Raw genomic sequence first — 14,477 nt, 5'->3', positions numbered from 1 at the left:
CGACAGAAACTTCCAGATTTCTATACCTACCAGATCTTGATATCAACATCTGATATCCGTATTTTCTCGGATAGCCAGGACGCTATCAAATCTCTGGACTCGGTCTCTACAAACTCTATAACAGTCCATTACTGTCGATCATCTCTAATGGAGATGGCGCAACAGTTTAATATTCACCTTTGCTGGGTGCCGAGCCATAGAGACATTCCAGGTAACTGTAAGGCAGATGAACTCGCCAGGAACGGTACAGTACAGCCCATCCTACCACGTTTGGCAAGTACTGGCATACCAATCGCTACTTGTAAACTCCTACTAATGCAAGACGCTGCGAGGAGGGCAGGCACCAGGTGGACCAACATCACCACGTGTCAAGCCACAAAAAACATCTGGCCAACACTGGGTTTAAAAAGTTCAAGGTGCTTGCTCTCTCTAAGCCGATCGCATATAAGGTCGATAATAGGTGTCATAACCGGACACTGTCTAATAGGAAAGCACGCCACGAGACTAGGCGTATTCTCAAATGACTTTTGCAGAAGCTGTATGGACGAGGAAGAGGAAGAGGAAGAAACGGTTCTTCATCTTCTCTGCACATGCCCTGCTCTAGCTCGAAAACGCAAGAATTACCTAGGAGAATTCTTCCACTATAACCTAACCTATACCGTTCCATCATTATAAACAGGATAAGTTAGACATACGAAACAATTAAATTAAGAAGAAGTGGGCGTGGCAGTGGGGAAGAACATGTCCTATATTAAAAGTTTATGATATGTAATCAACAAATTTTCTTTTTAATAACATTTTAAACAAATTTCTAAACGCATAACAATTTATTGCGATAAAAAACCCATTGACAGATGGCAGAAGAAATAAATCAGCTCTTTTGTTGACAGATAGAAATAATGCTTTTTATTTTGTAAGCAAAGGGTGGTTAAATTTTAAGCGCTTATGTTGAATGTGAACCACACCTAAATGTCAAGTTTTTTTTCTGCCTTTCTTTTGACATTTCTCAAATTTAATTTACAATAAAGTTATTCAGGTTTATTATAAAAATGGACGTTCAAATCCAAATACATATTGTAAACTTCGTTATTTTTTCGGCCAGTTTAATGAGCCTGTTCACACGATCCCAAATCGTCGGTTTTGCCGTATCGTCGATTTTACCGTATAAGCCAGTGTCAATATAATTTAAATGAGTATATTGATACGATACGGCATTTAACGGTATACGGTAAAATTACCGATTAGGTCGATTTTGTCATTCGGTTTTGTCTCTACAAATTGTAGAATAAAAACCTATTCGGCTTATTGTGGCAATGTATTTATAGACAGTGCGTTTAGGATATTAGATATTTAGACCGATAGTGCGTCATTTTTCATCTGGGATACTGTCGAATAATTTATTGCTAGAAAATATAGTCGTAATAGGTCGTCGGCGCAGGGTTGAGTACGGTGTACGGTTAAATAACCGTACCGCCTGAACACTCCAACCGAAAGACATCAAATCGAGAAAATATCCGATACGGTGAAAATATCGAATCGTGTAAACGGGCTAAACCGGGTCTGCCATATTTTTTTTTTCAAAAATTAGGTCGTTCAGGCAGTTCTTGTGAATGGTATTCGGTATATTGATATAATAACGAACTTTTTGTGGCTCGAATTGGAAGAAGTAGATGTGGACGATATATGGTTTCAACATTACGGTGCCTCTTCCCACTTAGCAAACAGTTAATGAAAAGTGTTATCTTACGTTGTAACGATGTAAACTGGCCGACAAGATCATCTGATTGGACACTGTTGGATTTCTTTCTTTAAGGCTATTTGAAAGTGTACGTAAACCAGCAACAATTCAAGAGCTAAAGGATAAGATAATTCCACACATTAGGACCTCAATTATGTCTCAGAATCACCGAAAATCTGGACCATCGAATGGAGGTGTGCCGCCGATGTTGCGAAGGCCATTTGGCCGATATTTTGTTTGTCCAAAAAGGGCATGCAAATTTAACCATCCTTTACAATGGAAGGTCTAATCGAATAAATTGGAACCACAAATCTTCTGTATTTAAGTTTATACAAGTTCCCTTCATAGTGGAAAATCTGGTACGAAATTCGTAGAATTTGGTATCAACAGCCCCGAAGAAACTTGAAATATGTTGTCTTTTTCAACGACAGGTTTTTTCTTTCGTAGACTAACAAAATCAGTTATTTGAAAAAATGTGAGTTCTTTCAACTTGGTCTTGTTATTTTGTACTTATAATTTTATTTATTTACGATTTTAAATGTCGAAAACAACAAATAAACACCAATACAATAAACTGTATGAAGCACTGTCTCGGAAACCAGACATTGCCAAAGGATACGCCAAAAGAACAAAAGAAGAAGTTAATTTGTTTTTGGGAAGAATTAAAAACAGATTTAAATCTCCTTGGACCTCCAATAAAAGAAGCAGGAACTTGGGAAAAGTAAGCTTTAAACTGGCGTAATCAATTTATTTTTTTGATATATTGAGCAGGCGTTACTATGTTTATGTGGGTTCCATCGACTCAAATAACAACGCTCCAAAAACCAGCTTTGGAAAAAACCCTTTGCTTCTATCGTTTCAACGTCATCCATATACAGCTTAATCCACTTGGGACATAATTTTCTTTCTAAGATGTTTAACACTTTTGTGAGATTTGTAGAAAATGTTGATTGTGCCATTGCGATCTTAAAATCATTGCCAGTCCCAAGCTGATAGCCACCTTCAGCCAAAAATCTTAACAACGCACTCAATCGACACATTAGTGTCATCGATATTGATAACACACCTGTTCTTTCAACACGTTTTTGAAGGCGTCTTTTTTGAGCCTGAAGTTCTTTCTAAATCTGCAACAAATATCAAGGAAATGGAAAAATTAAAGTAATTAGTGTTGAATACTTTCAAAGTTGCATCCAAATCAAATGGATTATAGGTGTCCCTAAGTCGCCTTCTTCGTATTTTCATCTCCTGTTGCTGCACTGCCTCTTTATCAACTGCAGCAATAACTATTCCAATGGTATCCATTTATAAAAACAACTTCAAAAAATCAAAATTCAAATTAACTTAAACAAACAAAACACAATTATGAATTTGAGTAAATGAATCTGACAGAAGGAACAGTGCTGCCAGAGCATTAATAAACATACTCATTTGGGAATTTTTCATTTGAAGACGCAAATATTTTAGTTTTATTCAGTAGTAAAATTGGTAGTTTCAAATAATTTTGGCAATCAAATCAATGTTACAAGTTTATAAGAACCTATTCCAGTCGCAAAAAGTGCACAAAACTCAATTTTTTCAAAATAAAAAGGTTAAAAAATGATTTTAGGGAAATTTAAGGGATTTTTTTTAGGGATTTAGTTTCTGGTGTGTTGATAACATTTTTCGACATAAAACAGCTGATTTCGAAAATGGACGCTGATTTTCTTGAATCAAGAAATGCTTTTTTCAAATCCCTTTGGATTCTGATTGTTTTTTTCGTGATTTGTAGCGGATTTTTTCATTCGGGGATTTCTCCGAAAGAATCTTGTGTTAGGCATGAACGTTTGACCGAAGATATGATTTTTTTATTTTAGATACCAAAAAATTACCAGCAATGCTATGTGAAAGTAAAAAAAAAAAAAAAAATTAAATGAAATTCGTAATTGTTCTAGAAATTTAACGTCAACGGATCTGACGTACAAAATACTTTCGAATAGTCATGTTGTCTTTGAAATATTTGGATGTTGTCCTCATATAAAAGAATCATTTTCAAGTTCTGTTAAATAACGTGAAAAGCATCTTACTTCAACGGATTTGACGGATTGATTTAGCTTATATTTGATTTTGTTTGGGCTGTGTTTGGGCAGGTTTAGGCGACATAAGATTCTTGAAGTTTAGGAAAGTTTTGATTATTCATCTGCCGAAAAATTGCCTTCCAACCAAGGCAACTTTATTGGACAGTTGACTGAAAAGTCAAGAAAAATATCCCTTACTATCAAGACAACTATACTTACGTAGGTCAAAATGACAGCTGATTACGCTTTTTCATTTAAATGAAAGCTGAACTTTATTACTGTGTTATTTATTTATTTTCTACACAATTCCATTAAATGTTTTGTGTAAAAACTTATCCAATTTGAGAAGGAATAAGTAATATTTTTTCTTGAAACCTTGCTTACGGCGAACAGTGGTCCGTTTATGCAAAAACGCTTGCAATATTAATTTTTCGAGTGGGTCTATAATGCAAAACTTTTTAGTTAACTGGATTCTCAAATATTTGAAGCTCAAGTAATCGAAAAAAATATGCAATATGGGTTATTGGTGTTCCTTATAGAGCAGGCCAAAGTTGAAGATTTTGTATGATGGTAATTTTTTTTTTCGTAACTTTGAATGTAATAACTAGAAAAAGGGCGTTTTTTTTTCATAATATACTTTGCTATTATTTAGATCGATAGTTAAAAAAAAAGTGTAATAATTGTTTAATTTAATGTTTTTGGATAGACTACTTTTTGCATACTTTTTCGACTTCAAATTGTATAGAAAAAAAAGGTTCAACGAGTGGTCCTAGGATCTCGTCATTCAGAATCCTTATATATTTCTTAACATAAATCCAACCGATCAACAAATGTTAAATATTTTGATAAGAATTTATAATTTAAACGAGCGTTCGAGTTATTTTTCAATGAGGATTTGTTTGAATTTTTTGTCAATGCTAGCACTTGTAATGAGTTTATATTTGGCGTGGAAAGTGAATACCAACTACCAGATGCAAATGTCTTGGCAATCAAACTGATATTAAAACAATTTTATTACAACCTTGATAGAAAATGGATAGCAGCCAAAAGATCTAGAAATAACTTTAAACAAATTTCAGAGTGGCTTTCCTTATCTCTGCATATCAATACCGGACAAAAAGGAGAAGCGGGCGATTTCCCAACTACATCAAGAGGAGGACCAAGGAAGCCTGTCAATGAGTGCGAAACCTTTACTAAAAAGCAAAAACTAATCAAAGCTACAAAGGAGATAAGTACAGAACATCGCTCTGAAGCTTTGAGTATAAGATACAATACGGATCATGAAAAGGGGAAGAGTGATATAATTCAGGCAATATCTCCTGCAAGTCCACTTCGTGTCAAAAGAGTCAAGGAAAGCATTCACACTCCCCAACAAAATCCCATAAAATACACCAATGACAACGTATTAGCTTTGTTAATGGATTTGGGACCCTCAAAAGAAAAATATAAAATGCTGAGAACTTCGTTAAGATGTCAAAAAATAGATGTCTTGCCATCCTACAATATGATTACAGTTGAGAAAAAAGAAGCAGTTCCCGAAAACTGCGAATTCACGGAAATTTTAACTAGAGTGAATCTTCAAAACATCATACAGCAAAGTAATGTTGAACGTTTTGAATTGCAGAGAAGTAGTGAATGTAGTTAAATTTGGGCAGTTCAATTTGTGGTAAAAAAAACGGTAGAGCTTTTAAAACAAAAGTATCCTGAACAACTACTCACACCTACTCTACACTAAAAATTGGTTCATAGTCAAAATATCATTGAGTATCAAACACTATCAATTGGAGAACTGTCAAAAGAAGCCCAGGAACTCAAAAATAAAGACTGTGACGATGAGTTAGTTTTGGGACATTCAGTCAAACCACACAGCTTTACTGTGTTCTTAACCGCGTTCATGCTGTCCGGGGACTACAGCGAACGTTGAATTGGCAACACAGAAAAGTAAGAAGAAGAAAAGGCGAAGTAAATAAAAGGCGGATTTTAAAATTTAAAAAAAAACGGACTGTTAGATTTTTATATAAAAATTACTGAATATCGAAAACAATATTTTCTGTGAAATGAAATAAGTTTGAAGCCAATATCTACAATTTTTGAAAAGATATTTGAGTCGAAAGTAAATTTTTACCAACTTTTATTAATTTTTTTTAGGTTTTTATTTTTTGTCATAAAACTGTCAATTGGATTTTTTTTAATTTTATAGAATATTGAAAACAATATTTCTTATAAGATAAAATTAGTTTGAAGCCAATATTTCAAATTTTTGAAAAGATATTTGAGTTGAAACTAAATTTTTACCAATTTTGAGTAATGTCTTTTTTAGGTTTTTATTTTTTATAAAAAAAAAACTGTCAATTTGGTTTTTCTTAAAATGTTACCAGGCGTTAAAAACGTTATTTTTCTTTAATAATAATAAAATGGTTTTGGAGATGAAATCTCTAGTATTTTTGGTTCATGAGATATTTAGGATTAACCAAAATGTTCACCTTTTTTTTTAAATTGCTATGGTAAAAAAAACCCCCACGCAATTTTCTTGGGAGCCCTTTCTGAAACAAAATTTATTTGAAATCGATATCTCTTCTATTTCTTGAAAAAAACCGTCGCGAACGTACGGACGTACGAACGTAGGACATCTTTCTAAAAATCTTTTATTTCGACTCTAGGGACCTTGAAACGTCGAAAAATGGCAAAATTTTTAGTTTGAAAAATCGGACCCATTACAATAACTTCCTGTGGAAAGTTAATAAAAAAAACAAAGCCCGGGTAAAATATAACAGAACAAGAGCTAATGAAGATCAAGGTCTTAACAACAACTTCTTAAATTGAATCTCATCGTCTTTTTAAAAAAATGTATAGTGTTTCATTATAAGTATTCGAATCAATATGTAACAAATTTTATCTATAAATAATTTTGTTTCGTTCATAAAAGATTCGTCCGGCTTTATTTATACTGATGACATTAAGCTTTTCAAAAGTATAACATCAACTTCTGATTTGTTCACTTTTGCAAAGAATGGAATGGTTAATATTTAGGGAATGGTGCAATAAAAATCAACTCGTTTTAAATGTTGAAAACTGTAAGACCCAGAGTTTTACACTAAAAAAAATCCCGTTGATTTTAATTATAGGTTTGATAGATGTCATTTATGTAAAGTCTCTGTGTTTTCTGATTAAGGGATTATTCTTGATCCCAATTTTACATTTAATGAATTTTAAACTACAATGTTAAGAAAACTAATAGGATCCTAGGATTTATGGAGAGATACGATTGTTATTTCTTAATGAAATAATACTTTTAATACAAAATACACATCGAAAGATTTGTGATCAACTAACGGTCATTTTCTTCACAAAATTTTAGGCTTGAGACCTTAAAATAATAATCTAAAATGTTTGAATTTTTGTCCTCTGCTTCCAAAAGCTTAAATATCGGTTTCAAAAATGTTCACATTTGATTCTTTTACCCCTTTTTATGAGAGTTTAAAAGACTAGTTCTAGTTCCAATTTAGGCTTTTACTAACTCAAAAAAATTGTTCAATCAAATTAAAAGTCATTTAGGTCTAAGACAAGTTTTTATGGTTATCTAAATTAAGTCGAACATATTAATATTCTTTCAATATTTTATACCTTCCCCTGTCTCCACTTTACTGGCCAGAAAACTTTTGACAAGTTAGGTCATCATTTCCTAAATAAACATTCATTAAATTTAATTGAACATTTTAATAAGTATGTATAAGAAATCCCTAAGGTCCTTCTAATTCTACTCATAAGTATTTTGCTAGCTTTGCTCAAACTCAATCAAATACATTTGACAAAAACCAGAAAATAACCCTCCTTTATGAATATCCCTATAAGTTCAAATATGTACGTACAATATTATATTAAATCACGTTGAGAAATACACGTAATCAAATTAATAAAATACATTTATACGAGCATCAATTTGGAAATATTTTACCAAAACACGAATAGAATTCATTATTCACATACAAAACACAACCTAAACATAACACAAACAACGTATGTATGTCCTTAACATGTCAAATATAATGTGCAAACAGTTATCAAGGATATCACTCAATGTGTATGTGTGTGAGTTAGGTGCGTGTGTGTGTTTGTGTTAAAAGGATATGTAAACAAACATTTCATATATTCTGACAATTTGATAAGTTTATACCAATCAGGAGTGTGACCTAGAAGGATATTTTGTAGATGCCGATAAGTGACATCTGCAAGTGAAACACTTTTGCAAGCAATCAAACCCAATTACACACAAGTCTCTAGCTCAGCAAAAAACGTTCATACAAGGACTCGAACGTATGGATCTGGAACAGAAGCTATTTTGTTATTAAAGGTCTTCGATGCTGATTTTCAAGAGAGGACATAGAAACTTCGAATCAGAGTGTTTCTGACTGGGGGAGGAGGTGAGATGGGATGCTTTCATAGAAACAGGATAGAAAAGGTAAAGGAATACGTTTCCTTGATGTTCCATTAACAAAAAAGCAAAACAAAAAACTTAACCTCATCTTCAACGATATAAACAATAAAATGAAGTTAAACTACTTGTTTTTTGGCTTTATATGGAGAACAAGTATAAAAAGATACAATATCTTCTTTTTTGTATGTATCTGAAAAAAAGACAACAGGAAGAACACTCAACCAAGAGAAACAGAAAAAAGATATTCCAGAGCATATCAAAAGTAATTAAGTGCATTCAAGGGGATAAGCAATTTTCTTTGGTTAGATAGGTAAATACATGAGTATCTGCAACGAGCTGTGGAAAGAACAGAATTGTCAAAGATATTTTCGAAAAGTTTTTCGCCTCAGTTAATTTCTTAATGAAAGATACAAAAAAAAAACCATCACAGATGCCAAAAACATATATTCCAGCTTATATATGTATGTATTTTAATGCACAATATCCTCAAAATGTATACCAACAGAAGAACCAGAAACCATCAACTTTAGCAATAAAGGAGTTAAGTTTAATGCATCAGATAATTAGAATTTTGTAGATAATTTAATTATGCCAGGATAAATTTTAAGGAATTTTTATTTAAAGAATAAATAATTTTGCTGGGAGAAATTAAATTTTTAGTGATTCTGAGAATTAACACTGTGGAATCTTTTTTTTTTTTTTAATAAAAAATAAAAATCTAAAAAAACATTACTCAAAGTTAGTAAAAATTCAATTTCGACTTAAATATCTTTTTTAAAACTTGGGATTATGGCTTTAAAGTTATTTAGTCTTATGCGAAATATTGTTTCCAATACTCGGTACATTTTTGAGAAATATCGAATTAAAATTTTTTTTACAAACAATACAAATCTATACAAAAAATTAATAAAAGTTGTTAAAAATTAATTTTCGATTCAAATATCTTTTCAAAAATTTGAGACTAGGGCTTCCAACTGATTTTATCTTATAAGAAATATTGTTGTTAACATTTAGTAAAATTTTGAAAAAAATCGAATTTACAGCTTTTTTAATAAAAAATAATAACTTAATAGAAAATTTAATAAAAGTTGGTAAGAATTGATTTTCGACTCAAATCAAATCAAATCAAATGGGGTGGCGCAACAGTCCGTTGTGAACCAGGGCCTAGTGACTTACAACTCTCAACCATTCCTGTGTGCGAGTACTTTTGTCAGGAATGGAAGGGACCTACAATTTTAGGCCGAATCCGAACGGCTAGTTTGAGAAAGCACTTTTTCATGACAAGAATTACTCTTGAAGGATTTGTCAATTCCTCGAAAGAGGCAGTACCAGCGAAAATTATTTTTTTTTAAATTAAGGTGGCACAGGCAGGGATTGAACCCAAGACATCTTGCATGACAGTCCAACGCACTAACCAATAATCCTGCTAAAATTGGTAAAAATTTGTTTTTATCTATTGAACAAAACTGGAGTTTCAGACTAAACTATTTCATTATATGAAACATATTGTTGGTAATTTTTTTTTTTAAGAATATTCAACTGACAACTTTTTTAACCCAACACGAAAACCTACAAACTTCTAAGCAAAACAAATCTACAGACGGGATGGTAAGTTATCAGTGTGGGTCGCATCCCAGCCTATTTTTTAACTTCTCATAGGAAGTTATTGCAATGGGTCCGATTTGTCAAATTGAAAATTTTGAAAATGAAATAGAGTCGTTCGTGACGTTTTTTTCGCTGTCCATAGCTCAAGAACCAGAAGAGATATCGACTCCAAATAAATTTTGTTATACAGATAATAAGGCAGAAAGATGCAGAAAGGGCTCTCAAGAAAATTGCGTGGGTGGTTTTTTTACCATAGCAGTTTGAAAAAAAGGTTAACATTTTGGTTAACCCTAAATATCTTACGAACCAAAAACGTTAGAGAATTGAATTAAATTTTATGTAATAAACTGTAACGTGATCTCAAAGAAGTATATTTTTTGAAAAAAATCTATCTAACGGTTTTTCTTATAAATCAAAAAAACTGAAAAAAAAAATTTGTCACCTCCAAAATTTAACGACTAAAATATAATTTCATCTCCAAAACAATTTTGAGCAACGGAGGACAATGTTTTTGAAATCTGATAAAATTTTGAGAAAAATCGAATTGACAGTTTTTTTATAAAAAAATAAAAATCTAAAAAAAACATTACTCAAAGTTGGTAAAAATTGAATATCGATTCAAATATCTTTTCAAAAACTTGACATTTAGGCTTAAAACTTATTTTATCTTATAACAAATATTGTTTTCAACATTCGGTAAAATTTTGAAAAAAATCGAATTGACAGTTTTTTTTACAAAAAATAAAAACCTAAAAAAAAAAATAATAAAAGTTGGTAAACATTCATTTTCGACTCAAATAGCTTTTCAAAACTTTGAGATATTGGCTTAGATTCACTTTTATCTTTCAAAAACTATTGTTTTCAACGTGGAGTAAGATTTTGAAAAAAATCAAATTGATGTTTTTTTTACAAAAAATTAAAAACCAAAAAAAAAATAACAAAAGTTGGTAAAAATTGAATATCGACTCAAATATCTTTTTAAAACTTTGAGATATTGGCTTAAATTTACTTTTATCTTTCAAAAAATATTGTTGTTAACATTCAGTAAAATTTTGAAAAAGATCGAATTGACAGTTTTTTTACAAAAAATTACAAACCGAAAAAAAAATTAATAAAAGTTGGTAAAAATTGATTTTCGACTCAAATATCTTTGCAAAAATTGTAGATATTGTCTTTTATCTACTTTTATCTTTCAAAATATATTGTTGTTAACATTCAGTAAAATTTTGAAAAAAATCGAATTGATAGTTTTTGTACAAAAAATTAAAAACCTAAAAAAATTTAACAAAAGTTGGTAAAAATTGATTTTCGACTCAAATATCTTTTCAAAAATTTTAGATATTGGTTTCAAACTTATTTATTTTACAGAAAATATTGTTTCCGATATTCAATAATTTTTATATAAAAATCCAACAGCCCGTTTTTTCATAAAAAATAAAATCTACAAAAAATAGTACGCAAATTTGGTAAAATTGATACTAGTACATATAGACAAACTTTTAAGCCAGACAAATCGACAGACTGGACGGGAAGTTATCAGTGTGGGTCGCATCCCAGCCTATTTTTTTTTTGTTAATAGATTTGCTCAATTCCTAAACGTTGCTCAGAAATAAGTCTATACATTATAAAATAACAAACCAATCTTGTCAAAAAGACCAACTCCGAAAAAAAATATTTCCATATTAAAAACCCCACGTTATTAAAAAAACAAACGTTTTAAAGCCTATTTTAATTTCAAGTTTTTGATACAAATTTCCTAAAAATTAAGGTTACTGTTTTAAAAACTTTATTTGTTAAGAAATTAGCTTTAATTTTTTTCTAACAAAAATACGTAATATTGACACTAGTTTTTTGTGTAAGTTTGAAACGGTTTTTTTATTGAAATGAACACAACATTGTTTTTCGTAGCTTGAAATTAATCTGAAGCCAATGTCAATTTTTTATTAGAGTTGACGTATATTTTTACTTCCGACATAAAGGAACTATGTATATGGCAAGTGTTGCATTCTTAAACATTTTCGAATTTGAGATTTTAATCAAACTTGACATTCGATGGCGGAGAGTCGAAAAGAGTGGGTCCCCCGATTCCGTCCTCACTTCTACAGCCCAAACCAGTGGGTCGATTGAGTTCAAATTTGGAAATCAAAGTTTTAAGCAGATTCGGATTTTTTTAAGAATCTTAAATCGAAAATTCAATTTTTCTCAAAAACAACCCAATTCTCCATTTTTTCTCTTAACTCGGCTTTTTTCAATAAATGAAACATAGAACCCGTAGTTTGTTTATAAATTTACTCGGGATTAATGAACTGATCCAAATTTTTGAACTGAACAGGTTCTTATAATGTCTTAATTCTATTCGATGGAAACGTCAGCCTCAAATCGCAATATCTCATGTTCCATTTTTTTCTTTTAGGATTTTTGAACACTTAATTTTTTGTTTTTGTGAGCCAAGAATTATCAATGTTTTTGTTTACAGATTTTTCAAAACTTCAATATTTGTAAAAGGATGAACAATTCCTTCACTCCATGAAAAAATTTAAATTTTGTTTTGAGTCCATTTAAATTTCTTCACAATACTTAAATCATTACCACCACTTTACTCTTGATAAAATTCTCCAAAGAGACTTTTGTTGTTCTCAAATCACTTAATCCATTCTCCAAATTCATAAGTCCCAAAATAAAAACATAACTGCTTCCCCAAAACGTATTTAATGTTTCTTTATCCAATTGTTATTCCTTTTGTTTTAACTATACCTACTACATTAATATATTTATGTGTACTTTTTATATTAAGTTTTTTAAATATATAATTAAAACAGTTTTCCTATACTTCCTCCTCCACCAACATCAAGCAGTCAACAAACAAATCTGGCCCAAAAGCACCTGCAACAAACCCAAGCTAAAGTCGATGAGGTTGTTGACATTATGCGAGTGAATGTTGAAAAAGTCCTGGAACGCGACCAGAAATTATCGGAATTGGGCGAGAGGGCGGACGCCCTCGAACATGGTGCATCCCAATTCGAGCAACAAGCTGGCAAACTCAAACGGAAGCAATGGTGGGCCAATGTTAAGATGATGATAATCATGGGTGTAATCGGAGTCGTCCTGTTAATTATTGTAATTGGTAAGTGCGTTTTTGAAAATTATTTTCCACAAAATAAATATAACTACGTACAAAATATGTACATACATATATGTATTCAAAATAAACAACAAATGTGTTCGTATACAAAAGAGGATATTCCAACGGACGAACGCGACGACGCTGCCGTTCGAACAAGCAAACCCAACAGTGCTGCTGCCATTGCCAAGTGGTATAATACAAGCAACAAGGACGATACAGGCAACAACTAAAAAACAACAAAAAATATGACTTGGCTGAGCTGTGCTTCTATAGAACGGTTCTTTTTTGCATATACTGCATTTCATTTCATTCCGTTATTCGCATAAATCTCTTTTGCGTGGGATTCCACAAACGAGCTCAATTCTCAAGCCCCATGGGTGGTGGCAAAATCTGATTATATTTGCATGTTCCGATATTTTCAACACCCAGTAAAATGCATTCAAAAAATAGAAAAAGAAGAAAAGCTTATAGCGTCAGCAAGGATGTTTTGCTGTTTTTGAAAGCCTTAGTTGATTTTCGTTGTTGTTGTTGTTGTTGTGTATTTTTAAGCAAAGAATTTATTTAAAAAAAACATACAATTGGTTTAATATTTTATGTATAAATAACAAAAAAGGACTTTGCATTAATGGGGTAAAATAATTATTATCAACCAGAGGTTAGACAAAAGCGGGCTTTTGATGGGGGATTATTTTCAAAAAACTTGTTATTCCAGTTTAGAGGATTAAAACGATCAACTTAGTTGAAAGGATATTTTTTTTTAAGGATTAGATTCTTAGTTTTTTGAGTCAATTAAGCAGTTTTGTTATGTGTACAATTTTGTCTGGCTAGAAAAAAGTAATAAATAAAATTGAAGCTCTATCTGATCAACGACGTAGTGCTTTAAAAACAATACCTTAGGAGCATAGCTATATACAGGGTTTTTAAATAGGGACAGTAAGGTTTGTTATTTCATGATGGAAAGAAATTATTAAAATTTACTACCGAAATTCGGAGTCGGTGGCCTCAACGTTAAGAGCGCTACGTCCAATCTATGGTCGTCATTATCGTCCTAGCAGATCAACAATTGAGGGTCCAGTGGAAAAATTTTAAAATTTGAAAAGTTCCCGTGCCAGTGAGACAAAGAAGTGCCCGTAGTGTCGAGAATATTGCTGCCGCTGAGGCTTCAGTTGCAGAAAGGCCAAATGTGTCTCACATTTCTCACATCTCTGTGACGTCGTTGTGGCGAATTTTGCGGAAAGTTCTTGGCCTACATTCTTACAAGTTTAAATTGACTCAAGAACTGATCCCACTTGGCCACCAGAAGCTTCGTATGTTCGTGAATTTGGCTGAGCAACAACTTGAAAATGATTCGAGTTTTCAACAGCAATTCATGAGTCATCATTGCATCCAGAAAAAATTACGGTTTGGAGTGGTTTACGGGACGGCTGCGTCATTGGGCCATACTTCTTCCGTGATGATCAAACCCGGCACGTTACTGGGAATGGTGATCGCTTCCGTTTAATGGAAACCGAATATTTTTGT

General features: G+C 31.8%; 1 protein-coding gene across 7 annotated transcripts in view; it reads left to right on the top strand.

Annotated features, from left to right (window-relative positions):
• LOC129948995 (synaptobrevin) overlaps positions 1–14,477 on the top strand; it is a 97,638-nt gene that overhangs the window by 56,663 nt on the left and 26,498 nt on the right. For 3 of the 7 annotated variants that reach the window (XM_056060169.1, XM_056060167.1, XM_056060168.1), the window contains exon 3: positions 12,652–12,956. In XM_056060169.1, coding sequence (XP_055916144.1) covers positions 12,652–12,956 — 305 coding nt within the window. The remainder of the gene's footprint in view (positions 1–12,651; positions 12,957–14,477) is intronic. The other 4 variants (XM_056060170.1, XM_056060171.1, XM_056060172.1 and 1 more) reach the window with 2 other exon arrangements.

The sequence above is a fragment of the Eupeodes corollae genome, chromosome 3 (genome assembly GCF_945859685.1).
Source record: "Eupeodes corollae chromosome 3, idEupCoro1.1, whole genome shotgun sequence".
NCBI classification, from domain to species: domain Eukaryota; kingdom Metazoa; phylum Arthropoda; class Insecta; order Diptera; family Syrphidae; genus Eupeodes; species Eupeodes corollae.
This window is presented reverse-complemented; position numbering and strand designations above follow the sequence as displayed.